The following is a 26,717-nucleotide window of genomic DNA, read 5'->3' on the forward strand; positions in this document are numbered from 1 at the left end:
TTTTTAAATTTTTAAATCTCAACTTGATTTACTAACTCCATTCTCCATGTCCAAAGAAGCTGATCTTTATGGATTACGTCCCCCTGGTTCCCTAAATTTCACACTGTGAGGTTAATAGGAGAGGAGCAATGGGAGGCACCAGGAAGAGATCAGAGGGTCACAGAGAAGGGGTCAGTGTATTCCTGCCTCTATCCCTGGGAGGCTTGGGGAGGTAACAGCTTTCCCTAACTGCTAGTCTCTGGGAACTTCACCAACCCCTGTAGGTTTCCTTAACCCTGCCCATTTCTCTGCAAATCACCTCTTCACTAAACACTCCTCAGTTAAACCTTTCAAGTGTGCCATCTGGCCAGGACCCAAAAGACATAATAAACTATTCCAAACAGCTATCAAGCAAAAATTTTCATGTTTATTAATACAGGTTACATAATGTTTTTTAAAAAAAGAGAGTGAACATAAAAACTGAAATAAGTACAATAATAATAATCATATTAAGTGAGAGGCATTTTAATATGTATAGGCTGAATAAACAAGATAATCTACTACTTTAAAAAGTGAATATAGTAACTAGTTAACAAAATAAGTACTAACTTCTACTTAAAATACAGTTATATTACTCTTCTGTAAATTATTCTATGATATTTGGAAATACTTTACTCTTTTATTATGTTTTTTATTTATTTATTTTTTTGTGGTGCTGGGAATTGAACCCAGGGCCTTGTGCATGCAAGGCAAGCACTCTACCAACTGAGTTACACCCCAGTCCCTACTTTGCTCATTTAAATACTTGTGAAGTCCAAACTTTTCCATTTTTCCACTTTTTTTTTTGTTTAAAATATCATTTTTTTTAAATCAGGAAAAAATATATATTTTAGCCTAATTTTCAAATTACTTTGTCAAACCCACAAAAGACTTTCTATTTTCTACAATTATGATGGATTTTTTTTAAATGCTTTTTTAAACAGTCCCTTAATTCTTAAGGAAAGTGAATGGAAAATATAAAAAAATTTTCCTAGATTTCAATGTCAATTCCATTTTCTTCGTAACTAGATGAACATAAATTATTCTTAAAAGAAAAGTTTATTTGAAGCCTGGTATGATAGCACATGCCTATAAATACCCAGCTACTCAGGAGGCTGAGGCAGGAGTACCAAAAATTTGAGGCCAGCCTGGGCAAGTTAGTGAGACCTACTCTCAAAATAAAATTTAAATAAAGGGCTGGGGATGTAGGTCAGCGGCAGAGTACTTGCCTAACAAGCACAAGGCTCTGGGTTCAATCCCCAGTTTCATTAGAAAACAAGAACAAAAAATGTGTGTGTGTGTGTGTGTGTGTGAGAGAGAGAGAGAGAGAGAGAGAGAGAGAGAGACAGAAAGTTGATTGAGCATCTTATTAAACAAAATATTTATAAATAAATAGTATCAAATTAATGTAGAGTGACTTATTTAAGAAACATACATTTCCTGTGTTTTCATCTTAAATTGTAATCACAGGAAGTAGAAACCCAATGTTCAAAGATCTTTAGATGATAGGTTTGCTTGTGTGAAATGCTTGTTGACATCTGATTAACAAAACTTTTTTATATAGGACATATTTATTACATGTATTTCACAATCTAGCTATGTGCCTTCTGCATTGCTTTTCTGAGCAAGATCTTAGTCTTATATATTCTGTAGGCCTGGTACCTATCAGAGTGGCTAGGTGCCTCTGTATGAGAGCCAACCTTGCAGGACATCTACTTGACATGAGCATGCCTTCCTTCTCTGTTCCTAAGAGGGGCAGAAAAACCTTTCATAGTTACTACCTCCCAGGATGTCCATCCTGCTTTGCGGATTTCCTATAGATGTGATCAGTTCACAGCTAACCCTTGGGAGTGCCCCAGGAAAATGGAGTGAGTGTGGTGGTCTCCAGTTTCTGCTCTCTGGGAGGCTTACCTGGAGGTTTCTTGCCAATGTGCAGCTCTGCCATTTTCTGCTGCTTGGTGTCCTCCATGGGGTGGACATGTGCAGCTCTCAGTGTGGGCTGCATAAAAGGCAGTTTATTCACTAGTGGGATTTTTGCATCAAAAATGCTACTCATTTCAAAATGGGCTTTTCATCTTTTTTGATAATTTGACAAGAATTCAAACTTTGATACATTTGAAATGAAAAATAGTAAACTTTTCTACACAGAGATAATACCAAACTTTATCCATCCATGATTTACATATTGTTTCCCAACAATTTCAAAATGCACTTATTTGCAAAAGTTGTGAAGTCCAAACTATGGAATTTCTCACTATTGATGGATATCTTTAGATGTCCAGGGCTAAAGTATATCAACCTAGATGTTTTGCATATTAAGTCAGAGATTATTTCCATAATTGCTGGGAAGAAAATGTGAGTTTCAAGTGCCTATTTCATACTGCACTGCAAATAATATGTATTTGTGCATATATGTACACATATAAGTCACCTAGATATATCAAAAAGTGACATTCAGTAATTGTAGCACTGGCAGGCAATACTCTCTTGGAGTAACACTGTTTTCTCTTCCTGTCACCTTTTCTGACAATTAAACAACATATATGCTTGATGGCTCTCTTAGGAAGTAGACATGCAAATCATACATTGGTTGTTTTAGACGGTGAAGTGTTTTTCAAGGGACTAATAGAATCCCCAGGTTATCTACTTTCTAACCTTCTCTTTTTAAGTCAATGTTTATAATTGTCATGAGCATGATGGAGGCATACATATATTACTGTAAAATGTTGTAGTGGCAAAGCAACACATTTCACACCAATTTCCAGCAGTTCCTTTTCCTAAGTTAACAGCTTTTTGTATATGCTGTTATTCAGGTGACTAGAGCACGTATCCATTTTACTTGCCATCAATTGACCACTGCTGTTGTAACTGTTGGGGTCAGAACTTTCTTTACAGCATAAGATACCATAGAGGTGCCTCTGGCACTCAGAGGAAGCATAGTAGTAGATCAAGGGATCAATGCAACAGCTCACGCTGCTGACACAGACACAGAGGAGATAAGCAAAATAGGCAGCCTCTGTGGTGGGGTTATGAGAGAGGAATAAGTAATGCATAATCAGGAGGACATTTGTGGGTCCAAAGCAGAGAATGAAGATGCAGAAGACAGCAGCAGACAAGAACAAAGCCCGAGACTTCTTGCTCCGGTTGGCCACAGCTGAAGAGCTAAGACATCGGATGATCGACACATAACAGACAGTAGAAATGATCAACGGCACAAAAAAGAAGACAGCCGAGAAGGCTGAGAAGTAATAGGCGTAAAAGCCTTCGAGCAGGGTTTCATTGAGCACATCGTGACAGGTGGTGATGTTGAGTCCCGGGACCTGGGTGGTCTGCTCCTTGAGGAGGAGAGGCACCACTCCTGTGATGGCCATAGCCCAGATGGCCAGACAAGTGAAGGAGGCCCTTCCCAGAGTGCGCCAGGAGAGGGACTGGATGGGATACACCACAGCCAGGAACCGGTCAATGCTTATGACCGTCATGAGCATGATGGAGGCGTACATGTTACAGTAAAACGCTGCAGTGGCAAAGCGACACATTTCAGACCCGAATTTCCAGTCGCTGCCCGAAAAGTAATAGCTGATCTTAAAGGGCAGCACGGACACAAACAGCACATCTGCTGTGGCCAGGTGTAACATGTACACCACGGCTGGCTTCTTGATCTTCATCTTCAGGATGAACACAGCAATGGCCATGATGTTTAGGGGAAGGCTGATGATGAACACGCAGGTGTAAACAGAAGGGATAAAGAGAGTCAGCCAGGGGCTGGTCAGGTATCCTGAGGCATCTTTCGAGATGAACACAGGGGGTGGTTTTTGAAGAGGACTGCTTTTATTGAGGGAGACGAATCTGTCTTCCGTTAATGCACTTTCATTTTTCTCTTCATCCTCTCCCAATGGGAAGATTTCAAATCTATCATTGGAATTCCTGAGAAAAAATGACCGGGGATTCACAGTAGCATTTGTTGCTTGTGACTCTGAAAAATAAAAATTTTAAAAATAAATAAACTCAAAAGGCAAAAGAGGCATGTAAAGAATACATTTTGCTTTTGTTTGTTGTTTTCTTCCTAGCAGAGGGGGTGGTAAAGATCAGTTCATGCACAGATAGACAATAGGTTTTATATTAGAGAATAAGGTAACTCAAAATATTGTGTCATGTTGTGTTTTGATAGAAGCTACTATTTTTAAAACTCCATGCCCCAAAGGAACTCAGGTGAACGATATACTTTCAGAAAGGCTGAGTCCCTGACATGAAGGAATCTAACAGTTTTATCTTCTGTACTACCTTCTGTCTACATATGCAAATCACACAATTAGCTTCTATGAATACTCTTCCCTCCATATGCTTTCAGGTGCACATTTTCACCAGTTAGTTTGTGCCATCCTGTGAAATCCACTGCTAATTGAAAAATCCACAAGGAAAGTGGAGGGGAATTCTTAAACGCTACAGAGCATGCAACACATTGACCCAGGACTCCCAATTCTAAGACTATTATCCATGTGACTGTAGTTAACCTCTTCTATATTTAGTTTGCTTACATAGTAGTATGCCCAAACCTCTCATGTATATCTGGGTCCTAACCACAGTCCTTCAGGTTATCTCCTCATAAAACCATGAGATATCTATCACCTTAGTCATCATCCTGCCTCCTTCTTGAGGAGGTCAGCACAGCAGTATGTTCTCAGCCATTCACACCAGGCAAGTACCTTGGCTTTTCTCTAGAATGCTACATGCCTCAAGGCACATGCCAGGCCAACCAAACTTACTACAATAGCAACCAGAAGTCAAATAAAGGCTGAGCTGTGCACTTCTTCCTTTTATCTCTCTCTTCCACACACACACACAAACATCCATTTGAAATGTCAATCAGAGAAAAGCAACACTTAGCAGAGGAAATTTGATAAGCTTTTCCTTCCAAGAAGCTTTGCTAAAATCCTGTCACTGAGGAGACTTGGACAAAGAGCCTTTGTTGGACCTTGGGAAGCTAAGGTGGGAAGAGAGAAACCACAGAGGAAAAAGAGGAAGGGCTCTATTGCTGAGGGTGCTCACAACAGAGGCTGGACATGTAGGTCTCCGAGAATGATGTTAGAGGATTTAAAACTTGGCTGGAAGCTGTCCATGTATAGAGACTTTTTAAATTTTGTTTTTGTTTTCCAAGCTTGAGTACCCTTCCTGCAAACAAAACTTTACACAGAAAGGCATAATGCAACAGAAAAACAAATATTGTTTCCTGGATGGCTCTGTAAGGTCTCCCATATCCAACCAACCCTTAGATAAAAATGATAAACTCTGCACTCTCCCCAACACCACCATCAATGGCCTGAGAGCTTTTTGGTTCACAGGATGGTAGAAAGAGGGTGGAGGAAAGAATGGATAAATCTTGGAGGAAAGGGTGGCACCAGGTTCATATTTTTAGTGACTTTTAGCTTCAGAAATGGCCAAAGTCAGTGTCTGTGATATTGTGAAATACATGTTTGGTCACCCTCCCATTTCCTCCTAGTACACAGTTATTAAAATTCTTGGAATCTCTAAAGTGATAAGAATGTCTTTTGTATGCTAATGAGATGACTGGTCGTTAATGGCTCCTAGATAGCTTCAGGATGGGGGCTGGTCACATGGAAGGATTAAGCCATGATTGGAGGAAGAGGATGTGGGAGCTCCAAGCCCCTTCCCACAAGACTAGTCCTATGTATCTCTTCCATCTGGCTTCCATCAGTATCCTTGTAATATCCTTTGTAACATATGGGAAAACATAATTAAAACATTTCTGTGTGTTCTGTAAGGCATTCTAGCAAATTAATTGAAACTGAGGAGGAGTCCGTGGAAATCCCAATACATACGTGGTTGATCAGAAGAAGTTGTATAGATACTGTAAAGTTAAAAGAGAATCCCAGAAAGGAGAAAGCTAAAGAGAGGAAATCTTAAATTCTAGTGTAAATTCTGTCTTCTGCTTTAGCTGATCATTGAAATTTGCATGTGTAGGGTACATGCAAGGTAACCTTAATAAACAGAAAAGAACTGAAGTGATATTTGAGTGTCTGCTCAAGAGAGTTTGCAGTCTGGATGTAGTCAAATTAACTGACCACTAAGGCAAAAGCACTAATTCTCTTTGAAGGATTATAACAAAATCCAGAGTCTTCATAGCACAACATTGTCCAGAATACAATCCAAAATCATGATAAGAAGAGCTGGGAGGTTCTACCAGATCTAACCATCTTTTAGATAAAAATGATAAACTCTGAATCCCTTATCTCATACCATATACAAAAACAAACTAAAAATAGATTTCAACCCAAGCCCTGAAGCTATAAAAGTACTGGAAGAAAAACATAGAAAGCTCCATGACATTATTCTAGGTAATGCTTTTATAGATACGACTCCAAGACCACAACAACAAAAACAGAAATATTCAAATAAGATGTCTTTAAACTAAAAAGCTTCTGCACAGCAAAGAAAACAATCAACAATAAAGAGACAACTTACAGAATGGATGAAAAACATAATGTGAATTATATCTGGCAAAATATTTTATCCAAAAGAGAACTAAAACCACTGAATAGCAAGCAAACAAAAATCCCATTAAAAAATGGAAAAAAGAATTGAATAAACATTTCTTTAATGATGACATAAAGCTTATGAAAAACTGCTTAACATCACTAATCATCAGGGAAGTGAAAATTAAAACCACAATGAGATATTCCCCCATTCTAATATCTGTTATAATAATCATCACGAAAAAAAAAATGAAAGATAACAAATGCTGGCAAGAATGTGGAGAAAAGAGAACTCCTGTACTCTACTGTTAGAAATGTAAATTAGTCCAATCATCATGGAAAACAGTATGGAGGTTCCCCAAAAACTTAAAAATAGAACTACAATATGATTCAGCAATCTTATTACTGAGCATATAACCAAAGGATATGAAATCAGTATGTCCAGGAGATATCTGCACATCCATGTGCAGCATTATTCACTTTAGTCAGTAAATGGAATCCAGCTAAATGTCAACTGACAGATGAATGGATAAAGAAAATATGGTATATGTACATAAAAGCATACTGGTAATACTTTACAAAGAAGGGAAGTGTGTTATTTTGAACAACATGGATGAACCTGGGAGAACACTATGTTAAGTAAAATAAGCCAAACACAGAAAGACAAATAACTACATGATTTCCCTTATATGTGGAATCTAAAAGGGTTAAATTCAATGACAGGAGAATGGTGGTTACCAGGAACTAAGAGATGAGGTGGGGATTAGGGAGTGGCTGGGGAGAAATGGTCAAAGGTATAAAATTTCAGTGAGATAGAAAGTTCTAGAAGAACTTTTGTACAACATGATGACTATAGTTAACAACAATGTATTGTACATGTGAAAGTTTCAAGAGTAGATTATAATTGTTCTCACCACAAAAAAATGGTTAAGTATGTCACGAAATGCATATGGTAATTAGCTCGTTTTAGCCATTCCACAATGTATACATATTTCAAAACATCATGTTATATATAACAAATATATATAATTTTTATTAATAAAAAAGGAAAATAGAAAAGAATCAATAAAAGATGATCCATTCTCAAGTAAAAAGAACAATCAACGGAAACCCCAAGTAAGAATTTTAAATGTATCACAACTATATTCAGTGATGTAAACTTTTGACCGAAACAAATTAAAAAATAGGAAATACCAAAAATTAACTAACAAATGGAAGTTGAAAATAAAATAAAATATGTCAATATCAATTTACAAAATGAAGGGCAAAGCTAGAGTAGTATCAACTCAGAGATAGTAACATGGCAGTGAGAAGCTGAGGTCAAACTACCTTAGCAAGGTCCTTTGTGGTCCCCTGAGAGCCTGGCAGGAAACTGGTCATGGGTGACAGGTAATAGATGTGAGTAATGTGGAACACACGATTAAGGGGATCATTCTATGAACTGGACCTACTGTACTGGCCCCCACATGCTCTGTCTCCAAAAACAATTTACTTGCAGCCCTGCCTGGCTTATGTCAATGGGATATGTTATGTTCCTCAAGAATAATCTATTACCTGAACGACTCCTCCCTGCTGACAAAAAGAACTCAGATTACCCAGAAGCAGAGGGGTGGGGAGATGGGACTGCTGTGTCCTTTACATAGACCATATTCCACATCTCAGGGTGACAGGATAATTCCCCCTAATCACATAAATCTATAAGAACACGTTTCAACTAGAATGGGCCAATGTAGGCCAAAGTGACCCAGAGTTGCCCTGGATCTTTAGCATGTCATTACAATAGTAAAATCTTCCTTCCATGGGGCAATACCATGCACAAAGGGGCCTTGGAAGTCTGACCCAATCCTGTTGTCAGAAGTCAAGAGGTAGTCTTGGGGCAGGACTCTCTGGAAACTTCCCTGAGACCTCCAATAAAACAGGAGGGCAGGAAAGTCATGCCCTACCTCTCTGAGAGGACCCATTCTCTTCCTTAAGAGTGTTTCTCTCCCCGCTTTTCCTATTCCTTCTAATAAATACATGCCTACTCAGAGTAACACGTCTGAAATCTTTCCAGTGAGAGTACAAGAAATGGTAGAAGAGGACCTCTGTGGCTGCTTTGGCTTCTTGGTGGGCCCTTGTTCTGTAAGAACAGGGAAAGGTCAAATGTTTCCAGTGACTCATTTCAGTATATATGCCTCTAGATCGCTCCTCAAGGATAAGAATTATCCCTATTAATATTTGCATTCTAATACTGGCTCTGCTAGGAGCCACTTAAGCTCTCTGAACTCAGCTCAGAATCATTAAAATGCGATTCCAACACACCTATCTGGGCTACACATCTGGCAGCTGGATCAACCCATGTGAAATAGAACATGAACTTACTTCGAAAACTACAAAAATTAAGCAACATAAGAAACTATTATTATCTTTCTCCCACTTCCATGTAGTAGGCTTTTAGACGCGACTATTTATTTACTCAACTATTTTAAATTAAAAGAAAGTCTGGCTGGGCATGGTGGTGCACAGTTATAATCCCAGCGATTTAGGAGGCTGAGGCAAGAGGATTGCCAGTTTGAGACAAGCCTCAGAAACTTAGCAAGCCCCTGTCTCGAAATAACAAAATGAAAAGGACTGGCAATGTGATCAGTAGTTAAGTGCCCCTGGGTTTAATCCCTCGTACCTGCCCCTCCAACAGAGTCTAGAATTCCCTTGCTTCCTATTTAGCAATATTTAATTTTTCCACATGATTAGGGAATGGACAGGTTTGTAAAATGTATACCTTAGGGAGCTGGAGATATATAGCTCAGTGGTAGAGTGCTTGCCTAGTACATGTGAGGCACTGGGTTAGATTCTTAGTACCACCCTGAGATGTGGAATATGGTTTTAGTTGTGTCCATCTACAACTAAAAAAATATATATATATCAAATAAAAAGTATGTACCTTAGAGTTCTAAGCTATAAATCAAAATTTCAAATTTACACCTTTTCTAGATGCATCACTTGTTTTCCTCTGTGATACAACTAATTTCCTCTGTATTCACCTTGACCCTAACATTTGATAGCCACTATGGAATGTGAAGCTACCCTTAAGGTCGTGATGAATGTGTAGGAGCTGAAAGAAAAAAATGAATGGGTTCTGGCACTTTAATACCACAAAGACATGTATCCATGAAACACTGACCAGAGGAACCTTAAGAGAATGTGACTTGCCACTGCAGTTTTGTAAGCCTGACCAGACTGAGGATTTTTGTGATACGGAGAGGAAAAAATTACACATGAACATGCACATCTCTGTGCACACACACATGTGAATCAAGCTGATACCTTGAAGAGTGATATGATTTGAAAACTACTGAATACTCCTAAGTTTCTTAGATACTAACACTGAGTCTGAAAATAAAATTGTTATTTGGCTTCATTCTGTGTTTAGTAATAAGTATTTGTCGGGCAATGCAGTGTTTATGACAGGAACATTATACCCATGGAAACACTCAATGTGGATAAGCTAGAACTCAGGAGGAATGCATAATGCCTAGACTAAATATCACTGGTTAAGGTGCTACCTTTTTACTATAGGTTTGATATTTTATATTTTTGTGAAATTAAAGAGGACCAAAATCTCCCCCTCCAAAAAATATACATATACAACAGCAACAACAACAAAAAATTCCAAACCAAGTAAGGTGACTAGGTACTTTCAACTAGCTCAAGTTTCCCAGGCTGAAATTCAAGTTTGCATATCTCCTTTCCTTACTGTTCTTGTACAGCTCAGCAGTCAAGAAGAAAGTGAATGTCAGTGAGCTGAAAGCACTTGTAATTCATCTGTGCTTTTTGTTAAGCTATGGTTTCACCACACACACACACACACACACACAAAAGGAACACAGTCCTGAAATCATTTCTCATACTTCTCACTATGCTTCACGAATACAGGTTCTCTAAATGCTTTTAGAGTGCTTTTGTTGTTGTTTTAGTGGCAATGGAGCTTAAACCCAGAAGCCCTCCACCACTGAGCTACATCCTAGCTCCACTTTTATTAAATTTTATTTTGAGACAGTGTCTCACTACGTTGCTGAGGGTGGCCTTTAATTTGTGATCATCCTGCCTCAAGCCTTGGGATTGATAGGACTATAGGTGTGCCATCACACCCCACTGTACAGTAGTTTTATTATTGAAGACAGCAAATTACTAACCTAAACATGAACCAACTCTAAAGACTTAAAATTTGTGAGTCAGACAATGTCTGTTCTGGCTTTGATGAAATCTGGCCTGGAAGCAGAGTGGTGACTAAATGCTCTTTCAATGTCCCATTTGATCCTGGGATTGATACCATGCCCACAACAGCTGGCCCTGGCTGTGACTCAGAGTTCTGTCCCACAGAGCTCATGCTTTTGGGGAATTAACCAAGCAGAAGTCCTAGGACCCTGACCACATTCCCACAAAGAACAGGTCAGTTGTGATCTGCACTTTTCAAACGTGAAACAACACAGTCTAAAGAGAAATGAAGAGGAGGATGCTGGAAACATAATAAAAACATACAAACTCCATCAAGTGGAAAACAGCAGCATCGCCGGAATGTTCCACTCCCTCTAATCAAACAAATACCACTCTCCACTGGTAAGAACTAGGGCTCCTTAAAGAAATGGCTGTTTTCAGATCTGGAGTGGGAAATACACAAGATAAGCCTTCAATATCTTCAAAGAATATTAGGGTTAGGTTAGAAAGACTGTGAAGTCAAACCAAAGGGGATCCCATGGGCCAAAGAAGTGACCATTTGATCACCCAAATAATAATGGTGGAAGTGAATTGAAATACTATATATGTTAAGATCCATAAGTTCAATTTGCAGTCACCAGATCTGGTATGTAGGAGCTGAGACAGATGGCCCAGTTTATTTGATAAATAAACGACAATTAAAAAAGGGGTAGGGATGTGCTAAACCCTGGGTTTGATCCCCAGTACAGCCACCCCCCCCCCAAAAAAAAAGAGCTGGGGAATAGGAGACAGTTATAGACTAAGAAATTTTTGAGACATAAGGATAAAATGCAAAAATGGACCTTCTTTGGTCCTGTTTTTTTTTTTTTTTATATGGGGAATGAACTCAGGGGCACTCAGCTACTAAACCACATCCCTAACCCTATTCTGTATTTTATTCAAGACAGGGTCTCAGTGAGTTGCGTAACACCTTGCTTTTGCTGAGACTGGCTTTGAACTCGTGATCCTCCTGCATCAGCCTCCCGAGTTGCTGGGATTACAGGCATGCGCCCCTATTCCCAGCTTTGATGCTGATTTGAACTAACAAACTGTTGACAGGCATTTATGAGACATCAGGAAAATTTGGACATATACTGAATATTAGGTGATATTAAGGTGTTCTAATAGTACTGCATTTATGCAAAAAAAAAAGAGTTCTAATCTAATCTCTAGAGATATGTACTGATGTATTTGAGGCAAAATGATATGATGTCTGAGATTTACTTTAAAATTCTCTGGGTGGGGAATCATATGATCATCTCAATAGATGCAGAAAAAGCATTTGACAAATACAGCACCCTTTCATGTTCAAAACTCTAGAAAAATTAGGGATAACAGGAACATATCTCAACATCATAAAGGCTATCTATGCTAAGCCCCAGGCCAACATCATTCTAAATTGAGAAAAATTAAAGACAATCCCTCTAAAAACTGAAACAAGACAGGGATATCCTCTTTTACCACTTCTATTTAACATAGTTCTTGAAACACTGGCCAGAGCAATTAGACGAAAGAAATTAAAGGAATACACATAGGAAAAGAAGAACTTAAACTAGCACTATTTGCTACGATATGATTCTATACCTAGAAGACCCAAAATGTTCCACCAGAAAACTTCTGGAACAAGTAAATAAACTCAGCAAAGTAGCAGAATATAAAATCAACACCCATAAATCAAAGGCATTTCTGTATATCAGTGACAAATCCTCTGAAAGGGAAAAAAGGAAAACTACCTCATTTACAATAGCCTCAAAAAAGATAAAATACTTGGAGATCAACTTAACAAAAGAGGTGAAAGATCTATACAATGAAAACTATGGAACTCTAAAGAAAAAAAAATCAAAGAAGAAGATGGGAAGATGGGAAGATCTACCTTGCTCTTGGATAGGCAGAATTAATATTATCAAAATGACCATATTACCAAAAGCAATCCCAATCAAAATCCCAATGACATTCATCTTAGAAATAGAAAAAGCAATCATGAAATTCATCTGGGAAAATAAAAGACCCAGAATAGCTAAAGCAATTCTTAGCAGGAAGAGTGAAGCAGGTGGCATCACTATACCAGACCTTAAACTATACTACAGAGCAATAGTAATAAAAACAGCATGGTATTGGTACCAAAACAGATTGGTAGAACAATGGTACAGAATAGAGGACACAGAGACTAACCCACAAAATTACAATTATCTTATATTAGACAAAGGTGCCAAAAACATGCATTAGAGAAAAGAGGGTCTCTTCAACAAATGGTGCTGGGAAAACTGGAAATCCATATGCAACAAAATGAAATTAAACCCCCATCTTTCACTATGCACAAAACTCAACTCAAAGTGGATCAAAGACTTAAGAACTAAACCAGAGACCCTGTGTCTAATCTTCATCATCTTGGATTAGGCCCCAACTTCTTTAATAAGAGTCCTATAGTGCAAGAATTAAAACCAAGAATCAATAAATGGGATGGATTCAAATTGAAAAGCTTCTTCTCAGAAACAGAAACAATGAGGTGAAGAGAGAGCCTACAAAATGGTAGCAAATTTTTACCACATGCACATCAGAAAAAGCACTAATCTCCAGGGTATATAAAGAACTCAAAAGACTTCACACCAACCCCTCCCCCCAAATAACCCAGTCAATAAATGGGCCAAGGAACTGGATACCTTTTAGAAGATGATATACAATCAATCAACAAATATATGAAAAAATGTTCAACATATCTAGCAATTAGAGAAATGCAAATCAAAACTAAAATTTCATCTGACTCCTGTCAGAATGGCAGCTATTATGAAGAGAAACAACAATAAGTGTTGACAAGGATGTGGGGAAAAAGGTACACTCAAATATTGCTGGTGGACTGCAAATTGGTGCAGCCAATATGGAAAGCAGTATGGAGAGTCCTTGAAAAACTGGGAATGGAATCACCATTTGACCAAACTATCCCTCTCCTCAGTCTATACCCAAAGGACTTAAAAACAGCATACTACAGGGAACAGCCACATCAATGTTTATAGAAGCACAATTCACAATAGCTAAACTGTGGAACCAACCTAGATGCCTTTCAGTAGATGAATAAATTTTAAAAAATGTGGCATTTATACAGAATGGAATATTACTCAGCAATAAAAGAGAATAAAATCATGGCATTTGCAGGTAAATGGAGGAGTTGGAGCAAATAGTGCTAAGTGAAGTTAGTCAATCCTGAAAAACCAAATGCTGAATGTTTTCTCTGATATAAGGAGGCTGATTCATAGTGGGTTAAGGAGGGGGAGCATGGGAGGAATAGACGAACTCTAGATAGGGCAGAGGGATTGGGGGGAAAGAGAGGGGATAGAGGGTTAGAAATGATGGTGGAATGTGATGGACATCATTATCCAAAGTACATGTATGAAGGCATGAATTGGTGTAAATATACTTTGTATACAACCAGAGATATGAAAAATTATGCTCCATATGTATGAATTGTAATGCTGTCCATTGTCATATATAAAAATTAATTTTAAAAATTCATACAAAAAATTAAAATTCTCTGGTTGAAGGAGGAGGAAAAATAAAGGAGGGAATAGGTAAAACAAGACTGGGCATATGTAAATTATGTTGTAGCTGGATAATGGTAATGGGAGGTTAATTACATTGCTCATTTTGAAGTAAGTTTGATAACTTTCACATTAAATTTTAAAAAATCAAAGCAAATATTTTAGGCTATTTATCTATCACTAAAAATTAAGGGTAAGGATTTTTGGTTTTGTTTTTCTTTTATCTTAGTTCTGAAGGGAAAATGTTTTCATGAGCATAATTTTACATTTGGAGAATTCAATTGATACCAACTCTTCAAAGCCTTTTTGGAATATAGAGAAATTGGTGTATGAAAAAAAAAACCCGCTAACAGTTGTTGAATATCTACTAGGACAATATGCTTCACTGACCTTATATCATATAATATTATGAAATAAGCATGATAACCCCTATTTAATAAATGACAATTTGGAGGCACAAAAGGGCTAAGAAAATAATTCAAAGTCACACTGCTAATGAGCAGAGGAGCCAGAATTTGAACTTAGATTTGCCTAGCTCCAAAGCTTATACCCTGTGACCATAGAGAACCATCCTCTCTCTTTAAAACATTTGATTTATAACCTACATCTAAAATAGTACCCTTTTTTTTTTCCTCATACCATGTCACCAAACAAAGGAATCTGCCAATCCTTTTAGCTACAGCAGGTAGGGTGTGGATATGTGTATGATTCCTGGCAGTGGTGCCCATAGTTGTTGCCTGGGCATTCTAGAATCCTGCTGATCTTGGCTCCATACCAACCACATGCCAACAATTCAGCCTTTACAGACAGGACAAATGTGTGGAGATGTTCAAGGACATGAACGAAGAAAAACAAATCTTTAAAGTATTTTCTAGATGGGGCAGAAGCAAGAACAGTGAGTGAGCAAAAAATCTCTGCTGCAAAAAAAGGACAACTAGAGGTAGAATTCAGTAAACACTGGCTTCAGGGCCAAGATAGGGCTGCCACTAAAGGAGGCTGCCTCTCCCTGCCAAGCCACATCCAGGAGCAGGGGTTTCTCTGGAAGCCCAGGCGAGCAAGCCTAGGAGGAAGCTGGGAGTGGGAAGGGTACAGGAAATAAATGTAGGTGTATTCAAGGACATAGCAGACACACTATGTTATACAAGTTCCCATAAGGACACATAAGGGAAGTGTGTGGGTTCCTTGCCTTTGGTGGCTGGAGGCAGGAGCCTGACCTGGGGTTAGGATGCTAGCAGGCCTTCCCAGAAACCACTCATTCCCTGGTTTTCCCTATCCCTCCAGGTCTGTTCTCCACCCAGAGTTACAGCTCCTGAGTTCTCCACTCTCTAACAAGACAGCAAGCTGAAAGAAAAACTAATTCACATTCAAGGGTGTTACTGATCACTTGTTCTTCCAGGGTTCCATCAGTCTCCACCCTCTAACCCACCCTTCTGCAGTTTGTAAACTTGAGCTCAAATACATTAGGTCCTAGAATATGATAGGAACAATCACAAACAGCACTTTGGGGAAAGCAGAGTTCTTCTTGTGAAGCTAATGAGGCTTTTGATTCTGCTACCAAGGAACAATTCATCATACTTGCTGCATTATAACCCCCATTTAATAAATGTTTTAAATTATGGTAGAGACATAGTAGTTTCTATGAAATTAATTGTTTAATTAATAAGGTTGCAATGAATGTTTTTTTTAAACTGTATCATTTTATTTTTTTAAGAGAGAGAGAGAGAGAGAGAGAGAGAGAGAGAGAATTTTTTTTTAATATTTATTTTTTAGTTTTTGGCAGACACAACATCTTTGTTTGTATGTGGTGCTGAGGATCGAACCCAGTGCCTCAGGCATGCTAGCGAGTGCTCTACCACTGAGCCATAGTTCCAGCCCTGTTTTTTTTTTTTTTGGTGTGTGTGTGTGTGTGTTTTTAATTTTAGACAGGGGTTTCACTATGTTTCCCAGGTTATTCTTGAACTCGGGATAAATAATCCTTCTGCCTCAGTAACTGAGTAACTGGAACTATATGTGTGTACCATTACACACATATAGTTCCAGTTATGCTTTTAAAAAACAGCATAGTGTAGAAAATATCAGAAAGTACATCATGTAGTAAAGGTGAGAACTGTCCGGTAAAACTTTTGTTTCATACTCATACATACATATGATGATCTAAGCATATGTACTCTACACATACCCTGACTACTTCACAATGTACCAATGTACATTTCTTATAGTTCTTTATGTTGAATAGCAAAAAAAAAAAAAACCCAAGATAAACACTTCTATAGTATTAAAATATCTGACTTCCAATTTATCAGACTCAAAATATATAAATAGATTATATAATATCCTTTCTTAAAGTTATATAAATTTAGTTGGTTTTCAAGTGCAAATTGCAGATTATTCCTATCATTTCAAATGGTTAGTTATTTCTGAAATCAAATATAATTATAAAGGCCTGTAATGGCATTTTTTAAAAATATTTAACTTTTAGTTATAGTTAGACACAATGCCTTTATTTTATTTATTTATTTTCATGTGGTGCTGAGGATTGAGCCCAGGATCTCACTTGTACTAAAGGCGAGCACTGGACCGCTGAGCCACAACCCCAGCCCTGTAATGGCATTTTAAGTGACAAAACTTTATTGATTGCCTTGGGATAGAAGATGAGGACCTTGACTTCAATGAGTTCTGTCATGACAGGGTCAATGTGAGGGAGAGTGTTTGGGGAAGGGAAAGCTTAAACCCAGAAAAACATCTCAGTCTATAGAAAACACTGTTTACTGACAACTCTAAGGAGAAGAAAAAGGGAGGAATGAGCAGAATTAAAGCAACCCCAAAAGAGAGAAACAGAAAATTTTGAATGTTAACACTACAGAGTCCCTAATACTGGTATCATACTAAAAAATAAAACCAAGGACATGGTTCCTAATGACTTTCCTGGCAATTATGTGTCATTGGTAGCATCTGCAATGGAAGGGGGAGCCCAGGTACTCATGAAACCTAGTGAAAGGGGAGTTCCCCAGGCAAGAAATGCCATATTTTATGATTCCATTTATATGATATATCAATAAAGGATAAATCCATAGAGACAAAAATCACATTGGTCATTTCCAGAGAGTAGGGAAAAGGAGGACTGCTTAATGAGCATGGAGTTTCTTTTTGGTGCAATAACAATATTTTAGGTCGAGGCAGAGGTGGTAGCTATATAACATGGAAAATATATTAAATGTTGCTGTACTGTATACTTTAAAGTGGTTAATTTTATGTTATAGGAATTTTACCCTAATTTAAAAAAATAAAGGAAGGCGGGAGACAGGGCAGGAAGGAAGGAAAAAGGAGGGGTGGAGAGGGAGGGGAAAGGAGTACCTAAGGAAAAGAGGGTCAGGGTTTCTAATAGGGTCCTGCTACCCTATTGTCTTAGGGTCCTTCTGCTCAAGCCCCAGTTGAGCTCCAGTGTGTGAGGGTGATAGGCACAGAGGTGAAATGACTGAGGGGGAGGGAAAGAGCGAAAGGGTCCAGGGAAGGAGAATGGCTGTAAGCAGTTTGGAAAAGGGGAAAGTTCAGAGCTGCTGAGAAAGAGCAAGTTAGTGTTCACAGCACACTGGACCGTTGAGACATGAGGGCTCAGATATGCTGAAGCTGAAGATGAAGGGAGTGGAAAGGCAACCAGCAGAGATATCATGAGAGAATCCTTGGAAGGGGGCTGAGAACAGGTCCCTAAAATTCCCCCATACAAAGTAAAAGTGGGCAAATTACGAGACAACATACTATGTCAATGTCTTATAAAAATAAAGGCAAAGCCACTAAGGAATACAAGAGGAGAGAGAGCACACAAAAGTGTGTGCACACATGAAGTAAATAAATAAATAAGTAAATAAATGTTAGGTTAGAAAATTCCTTGCTGGCTCCTAAGAAATCTTACTGTTAGGGGCTTTTTTCCCCATTTCTTTTTTCTTTCTGTGGTACTAAAAATGGAACCCAGAGCTTCATATAGGCTAAGTGCTATACCACTGAGCTACATCACTTAGCACTTCATGCTTTATAGAGCTTTCTGGTCTGCTTAGGGCAGAATCACTGCCCAATTTTGGGTCTTTCTGTTAAGGCTCAGGATCACCACCTCTCAGTAACAGCCAATTGATTAGCATTTTCAAGAGTAGGGGTCTATTTATAGCTTTTCTTACCATTGGTTAGCAAAAGTGAATGGCAGAATATCACAGTTCATGCATGATTGTTTACTAAATGCCTCTCTTCTCTGGGCTTGGTCTGGCTTCCCAAGTCACTGGGGCACAGACTCTACCCTCTAGGGGTACTGGGAGCACAATGGGGTCACTTCTGTATTGTAAGAGGTGCTGGGAGATAAGATGGTTCCCTCTCTGTAGGGAGAAGTAGGGAAAGCTTGTACTCATGAAAGAATGGCCTGTGATCAAGTCCCAGTTCCACAAGTCTCTGCTAGACTTAGGACTAGACTTTTGACTTTACTATTCTGGGTCTCAGTGTCCTTACCTGTAAAGTGGGGATGACATCTACCTGAAAGGTTGTTGTGCCACAAGTAAGGTAGTCTATGTAACACACCCCAGCAGCTTTCAGCTGTGATAGATGCTTCATATAGGACACGTGTTTTTAACTGAGGACAAATATGTGAGGTATGAGGAGGGCGTTCTGGCCAGACAGAGTGAAATGGGGACAGAAGCCAGAGAAAGCATAGCTCCTTGGGGGAGGAAGTAGAAAGTAGGGCTTGGTGAAGTGGAGGATATGTAATAGGGGTGCTGAACAGAGGCTGGGAACCCATCTTGCCAGGGGAAAGATACTTATTACCTGCAAAGGACCTGGGCTTGACCCTGTGAGTAGGAGAGCAGCACACGAAAATACCCACTCAGTATGCCTACCACAGTTGCCACTAGGTGTTCTTGAACACTTTAAACTTACAAAATTCATAAACAGCACCTTTTCACTCTTGGACACTGGCCCTCTTTAATCAACTCACATTATCTCACTTAGATTACTTGGCCAATGGAATGTAAAATGTTTAATGAACTTACAAGTTTCCCAACAGGTATCTGCTGAGTGAACGTTTATTCTAGACTGCATGGGGACAAGTGGAAGTTATAGTTTTAGTTGGTCAATGAGATACCCACAAAGTGACAAGGGAACGCAAAAACAAAACAAACAAACAAACAACAACAACAAACACTGCAGAAAAGCTCAGATTGGTGGGCAAGGCCAGTCCTGGAAGGGTTTCAGTCCTTCTCAACACATACAGCTGATGATCATGAGCAATAAGCTGGCAACCCAGCTGTGGCTTATCAAGGGCCAGGGAAGAATTGCTGGCTGGTGGGAGAGGTCCCTGTACCACTATTTTATGACAGACACTTTTAGAACTGCCAGTTCACAGTGATAATATAAGAAGCAGACCTACTTTTGTTTGATTTTATTAGTGACTTTAAACTCTCTAAAGACAAAGTCCCACTTACTGCCTACACTCAGCATGGGAAGACCATTCCAATACCTCTCTTTCCCATTTGGCAAGGCACTGTCTCTGGGAATAAGCAAAAGGGGATAAGCCCCTATCTTTTTTTTTTTTGTGAGGGTGAAGCGAAACAAGCTAAGAGGAAATTCCTCTTGGCCCAGGGTTTGATATTGACTTGAAACATACTCCTTTTTTCCTTCTATCTGGCTTTCTTTTTGCCCTCCCTAAATGGTTCCACAATTCAGTGAGGATAAATTAGCCAATGTTTAGTCAGTTCTCCATCTGTATCAGTGCTGTCCCTTAGTACGCTACCATCCCTTCCAGGAAAATGTAAAAAAAGTGGGTCAGAAACTGGCAGCTTTCAACTTCATGTCCTAAAAGGGACCAAAAGCCTCAGTGGGGGACTACTGTGAACAAGGATGGCTACTGTGGATGTGGCACTTGTGTATCCCTGTACTTTGCCCCAAATCTCAAACAAAAATTTATACTGTCAAGAGCTTGTCCCAAAATAAAGTTGAGCAAATCACACAATGTTATGTGTAATCATAGATCACCACAATTTTTCTGGAGTTCTCCATGCTTCACCCACATTGGTGGTAATGTTCATATTTTCCACAAGCAGAATGGCTAGTTGCTGCTAAACTTTGAGCTCTTAAGTTGTCCCCAAAGCATCCCCTCAAATACCCTGAACAAAGAGGGAGAGCAGAGAACATGCTATGTCTTTGTCACCTCTTAATCTTGATGTGTGGAAGGAATACAGAGTGCGCTTTCGTTTCACCGATAACAAGAAAATCCAGTAGATTTTCTTCTGCATAAAAAAAGTCCAAAGTTGCTGAAATACTATCGCTATTAAGAAATTAAAAACATTTTTCTTACTTTCTAATTAGCTCCTTTGTAGGCTGAAAACAACTCTACTGCCTGGTTTGAGGGGAAGGAGAATAGAAAACATGTAACTAAATAAATGGATCAAGTGTATTTATTTGTTCAAGAAGACATTATTTTAAAAATATATTCGTGGGGAACGTATCCTTGCAGTAGAAAAGAAATTCCGTTAGGAAAAATTGATCCTTCTGATAGTGTCAGAGGGAGCTTGGTTCTGGGAGGGGTCGATTTCCTCAACCCGGAAAGAAGGGATTACTGGTAACAAAGTCTTCCAAGCACCCTCACTAGCCAGTGGCTACAGTGTTATCCTCAGTCTAGAGAATCTCCGGAATACCCCGGGGCAAGGCCTTTCTGGGGACTGCTGGTCTTGATTGTCTGCTAAAAGTGCCTAGGGCTTTCTTTACAAGACTCCCCCTACCCACCCACCCCCAACCTCACGCTCCCTACCCGGCCAACCCTAGAACAAGGTGCAAGAAAAAATAATTCCAACAAAGTAAAACTCCAGCGGGAGCGGTTCTCCACTTTGTACAAAGAAACTGGAACGTTTATTGGTGGAGCGACGCGAGACCCTTTGTTTTGGGGGGTTGTCTCGGGAGAAACAGGCCTCACAATGACAGCAAATGCAACGCTCCAGGAGAATCGGCCCCCTCTTTCCTATCGAACACCCGGTGGCAGACTGCTCAAAAATCAAGTCCAAAGGGGCATTGGCGGAGCCCAGAATGGGGTTTGCTGGGGTGGGACGTCCCGCCTAGATGTCACTAGGGGAGACTCTAGATCTCAGCCTAAATGCCAGTTTGGTTTCTGAAGGAAACTGAGGCAGGGGTGCTGCCAGGAACAACCCCTGAAGGAACAGGGGCAATTCTTACCAAGGTAGCCCGCATCAGCTTCCCTCCATCTCCTGCCCGACCCACTCTCCCAGCTGCTCTCACCTGGCTTGCGGCCTCGGATGCGGGCCGACAGCAGGGGGCCGCACAGACTGAGGCCGGCAGCGACCAGCAGCAGTCGCCGCGGCCCCATTGTCCCGAGGCTGGCGCGGCTCCGCGCGGTGCTGCTCCTAGAAGTTGCCTCGCTGCGGGCGGTTTGGCTCCGCTCAGCTCGGCCCTCTCGCTTTTTTCTGGCCGAGTGGAGCTGCGGGTTGGTGCCGGAGGGCAGAAGACTTCCTGAGGCAAAAAGAAGAGAGAGACTTGGGCGTCCTCCGCGGGCGGTGTGTCTGGCTGCAGCTGGGAGAGCGCAGGGCGGGCGCTGACGGAGATGGGGGCGGGACCCGGCGCGCGGCGCGAACTGAGCTGTTCCAGAGTGGCGCCCCCCGGCGCGCACCGTGAGCCTCCTAGCTGTCGCCCACTCCAGCTGCACTAAACCTCCGCCACCCCCCCGTCAACCCTTCCAGCACTGTGCACCACAGCCCTGCGCGCTTTTTCGCAGGCCCGGGCCGTGCCACTGCCAGGCTGGGGAGACCAAAAGTCACCGTCTCCTCCCGGCGCCATTGCCCTGAGAGGCTGTCAATGGCTCAGAATGGCGGGGTCCTGGGGCGACCCGTGCAGCTCGTAGGCTGCTCCTTTGGCCTGTCAGAAACCTCCCGACCACGCCGACTGGGACCGTGGTGTCCAGGATGCCCCAAGGATCGCGGCCTCCGCGGTCCCGGCCAAAACTTTCCTTCCTCGCTCAGGGCATGGAACCTCGTGCCAAGCGCTGTGGCCGCTTTGGGAAGTTTGGTATCTAGCTAAAACCTCGGGAGTTGTTTCTGTTTCTGTAATTTAGGGATAATGGATTTAAAAGTTTATAGTGTAGTCACAGGAGTGTCCTCAAATGTTTGGACAGAATTCGTAACATGTAAACTTCTTTTCTCTTTATTTTCACGGCATTAGACATTTTATAGTCCGATGTTTGTTCTTTCACAGACACGCTGCCTACTGCGACCGTCCGATCTAACCAACTCATACCCAAGTGCAGCTTCTCCTTCCTTCCTCCCGCAAGGCTGCAATTTCTGCCTTCCTCTCTGGACAGGTGCTCTCCCACTGCCCCCTGGTTGCCCACCTTCGGTGTTGGGAACTAGAAGGAAATTCTCATTCAAAGATTAGCCTGACAGACCCTGGGAGACATCCTGCCCGGAAGGCATCCTGCAGCTACCTATCTCCCTGGAACATCCTTCAGTTATCAGGATCATCAGACATCTTGCAGCTGGCAGTTTTACCACCCACATCCAGCAATTGCGGAGACCTTCCCCATCCCTAGCATATGAATACCCACCCACATCCAGCAATTGCGGAGAGCTTCCCCATCCCCAGCATATAAATACCCCTGTGTGAACAATAAAAGTTTGCAGCTTGATCAGAACTTTTGTCTTGCTGTCACCTTTCGTGTCTCTTGTCCCTTCATTCCTCCCCATCTAGGTTCGCTGCCCACATTGATGTGTCCTGCTGGACGGGACACTTCGGGGATGCCATGGGCACCGGGTGGTGCTCTGGCACTTTCACGGTGAGAGATGTCCACAGGGGAAGCGCCCTAGAAACTTTTTTTTTTTTTTTTTAAGAATCCTTCTTGAATGCTATTATGACTTGGGATAATTCAAATCTTGGAGCAGGAGACACTCAGCAACTCTCTAAGAGATTTTGAGGGGACTTGGATTATGAGGCTCAGAAGGGAGGAGCACTCAGTTTATTTTGCTTAGAGTCTCTGATGAGCGCGACTTTTAGACCGCAACAGGAAGTGGGTACCCCAAAGAGGCTGTTTCTAGGAAAGTTCAGCCGCAACCCTGGGCCTCTCAACCCAGGGCACTGATGGCTGCAGTTCAAAGTCATTGGTCAGGATTCTAAGGCTTTTTATAAAGGGAGTTTTGCATGAAGATAGTGTCATTCCTCAACTAGATTCCTGACACTTTAACCAACGGAGAAAATAGGAGCAGAGACCATCTTCTCCCCTATATTCCTCCATCATCCTCACAGCACAGTGCCTTGTTGTACACAGAAGTTGCTCAATAAGTTATGGAGTTACCCAGTTAAATAATACTATTTAAGATCTTCCCTGATTCAAGCACTCAGGAAAACATATCCAAAAAAAAAAAAAAAGTGTGAGCCATCAAAATTGTATACTTGTGCACCCACTATTGTGTTGCTTTTTTTCACTAACTATTAACTTTAAGATTCATTGTTTTAACTTATGATCACAAGCAGGCAAAAAATACTGCCAATTAACCTGGGACATACCATTCATTTTAAGAAACACTCCAATTTCAGCATAGTTAGACATGAGAGGACATTTTAGAATCAAGGAAATACAGTGTCAAGTATCAAAGTAATAAAATGTGATATTTCTGACACTTCAAGTATATAAAATAGAAAGTCCAGTAGTCAACCCTCATCTATGGAAAATGTGTTCCAAGATCCCGGATGGATGTCTATAATATGAATAATATCAAGTCCTATATACAGTATACCACCATGCCTTTTCCCTATTTCCCCTGCAGTGTGGCCCCATAGTGCCAGAGTTCTTTTGTGTTTTGTGCCCTGATGCCTCCTTTGCCTTAATACTGTAGTACTTTGGGACCGTTATTAAGTAAAATGTGGATTATTGGAATGCAAGTATTGCAACACTAGAATAGTTTATCTGATAACTGAGATGGCTCCCAAGTAACTAACAGGTGCATAGTGTATAAGGTGTGGATATATTGGGCAAAGGGATGACTCACACAACCTCAGGTGGAATGGAATGAATTTCATCACTGTACTCAGAATAGCATTAAAATTTATAAAATGTTTATTTCTAGAATTTTCCATTTAATATTTTCAGACATGGGATGGCTGTGGGTAAATGGAACTATAGAAAGGGAAACTATGGAGAAAGAGGGGGACTTATCTTTCACTTCTCCTCTCATAGTCTCCACGATTATTATTAATTTTTTGTCAATCCTTAAAAGAGCAGAATAATACTATGACTACATTTAAAAATTTTCATTTAATTCATTGTTAGAAAATGTTTTCAACCATTTACAAAGCTGTGAAGCTTAAAAGGATGCTTTGAAAGTTTAATATAAGATCAAAATGTACCACTAGTGACAAAAAGAGAGCTCCTGAAACAATGAAATGCATAAATTGTGTGTATTAACTAGATTAAAGTGTCCCTATAGTGGGACTGACATACAATGAACAAGGGAGAGTGGAACAGAATGAGGTATTTCTTTCTTAACTTTTGTGAGAAAAGATTGTGAATTGCTTGTAGAACAGACACCAAAAGTTGAACCTAGTTTCAAAAACAATGGTTGTAATGTTAGCATGCATAGGTATAGATTTCTGGATCCCATCCCAGATCTATGATATTATATTCTACATTTTTGACAAGTACTCCTAGGAGATGGTGAGATCTACATGTTCCCAGACCAAAATTTCCTGAAACATTATTCTAAGACAGTGGCGCTCAAACTTTAGCAATGGAATCTGGTGTGATTTTGCATGTCTATAATCCTAGCTACTTGGGAGACTGAGATAGGAGGATTGCAAGTCAGCCTTAGCAAAACCCCTTCTCAAAAAAGTCTAGGGATATTAGTTCAGTAGTAGAATTAATCCCCAGTACTACTACCACCATCATCACCACCACCACTACCAACAACAACAACAAAAAAACACCATAAAACTTCAGCATGGATCAGAATCACCTGAAAGACTTGTTCAATCACAGTGCTGGGCCCCATTTCCAGCAAGACTCCCATCTCAAAATAAAAAATAAAAAAAGGCTAGGGATGTTAGTTCAGTAGTATAGTTAATCACCAGTACCATCACCACTGCCACCAACACCAAAACCACCATAACACTTCAACATGGGTCAGAATCACCTGTAAGACTTGTTTTATCACAGTGCTGGACCCCATTTTCAGAAATTCTGATTGAGTAGATCTGAGAGATGTGGACTGAGAATTTTCATTACTTACAACTTCCCAGGTGATGATGATGATGTTAGGGGTAGGAGGAACATATTGCTGAAAAAGAACTGCACAAGATTCCACCTAGTCATCCTCGGTATTCAAAGGGGATTGGCTCCAGAACCTCCAAGGATACCAAAATCTGAGGATTCTCAAGTTCTTTATATGAAATGGCATAGATTTGCATATAAGCTACACAAAACCTTCAATATACTTTAAATGGTCTCTAGATTGATTATAAGTAAGGTAATATGAATGCTATGTTAATGGCTTATATATTGTGTTTTTTGAAGAACAATGACAGGAAAAAGTATCTCTGCATATTCAGTACAGATACAATATTTTTTCCCCATATTCTCAGCTGATTGAACTCGAGAATGTGGAATTCTTGAAGGGCTGACTGTAGTTTGTTTTTGTCTTTTTTGCGGGGCGGGGGGATATAGGGGATTGAACTTAGGAGCACTCGATCACTGAGCCATATCCCCAGCCCTATTTTGTATTTTATTTAAAGACAGGGTCTCACTGAGTTGCTTAGTGCCTCACTTTTGCTGAGGCTGGCCTTTAACTCATGGTCCTCCTGCCTCAGCCTCCAGAGCTGCTGGGATTACAGGCTGTTACTTTCTTTATACTACACAATATTTCAAGCATAGAAAAGTTTAGCACCTACTAAAATACCCATGGGCCTATAACCTGTCAATAACACATGCATACATATACATGTTACTCTTTAAGCCATTTTTGTACATTTCTCTAATGTCATTCTCTTTCCTAACCAAAAGAATAATTTTTTTCATCAATATTTTTGTAATTTTAGTACATTTATGTTTATAAAAATATTATTGCTTAGCATTTTTAGATGTTTGGATATCTATAATATTTACAACATGCTCTTAGTAATTCTTCAATTGTATTTTTCTATATGTACTTGTTCATACATATATAATTCTTTTAAAGATTTATATTATTCCCATGCATGCATATACTACATTTTGTCCTTCTAAAACTATTTTATCTGTAGTTTTGCTCCCATATTTATTTCTAAATACTTATTTTTTCCCTTGATTTATCTGGCAAGAGATTGGAAGTGACTAGTTTTTCAATGCTCATCTTTTTTTTAAATACCTTTATTTATTTTTATGTGGTGCTGAGGATTGAACCCAGCACCTTGCACATGCTAAGCAGGCATTCTACCT

General features: G+C 40.0%; 1 protein-coding gene, 1 long non-coding RNA gene and 1 other non-coding gene across 3 annotated transcripts; 1 reads left to right on the forward strand and 2 right to left on the reverse strand.

Annotated features, from left to right (window-relative positions):
• Positions 1-386: 386 nt before the first annotated feature.
• Positions 387-21,937, reverse strand: F2r (coagulation factor II thrombin receptor). Its single transcript, XM_005328939.3, has 2 exons — positions 21,542-21,937; positions 387-3,991 (listed from the first exon to the last, which is right to left on the reverse strand). The coding sequence occupies exons 1-2, from the start codon at positions 21,627-21,629 to the stop codon at positions 2,796-2,798; spliced, it is 1,284 nt and encodes a 427-aa protein (XP_005328996.1). The 5' UTR covers positions 21,630-21,937; the 3' UTR covers positions 387-2,795.
• Trnaa-ugc (transfer RNA alanine (anticodon UGC)) lies at positions 687-759 on the reverse strand. The gene has a single exon. It is a non-coding gene; the product is annotated as a tRNA-Ala (tRNA).
• On the forward strand, positions 21,824-22,946 carry LOC144376259 (uncharacterized). The gene is made up of 2 exons (XR_013436503.1): positions 21,824-22,324; positions 22,511-22,946. It is a non-coding gene; the product is annotated as an uncharacterized LOC144376259 (long non-coding RNA).
• Positions 22,947-26,717: the final 3,771 nt, after the last annotated feature.

This window comes from Ictidomys tridecemlineatus, chromosome 1, assembly GCF_052094955.1.
Source record: "Ictidomys tridecemlineatus isolate mIctTri1 chromosome 1, mIctTri1.hap1, whole genome shotgun sequence".
NCBI classification, from domain to species: domain Eukaryota; kingdom Metazoa; phylum Chordata; class Mammalia; order Rodentia; family Sciuridae; genus Ictidomys; species Ictidomys tridecemlineatus.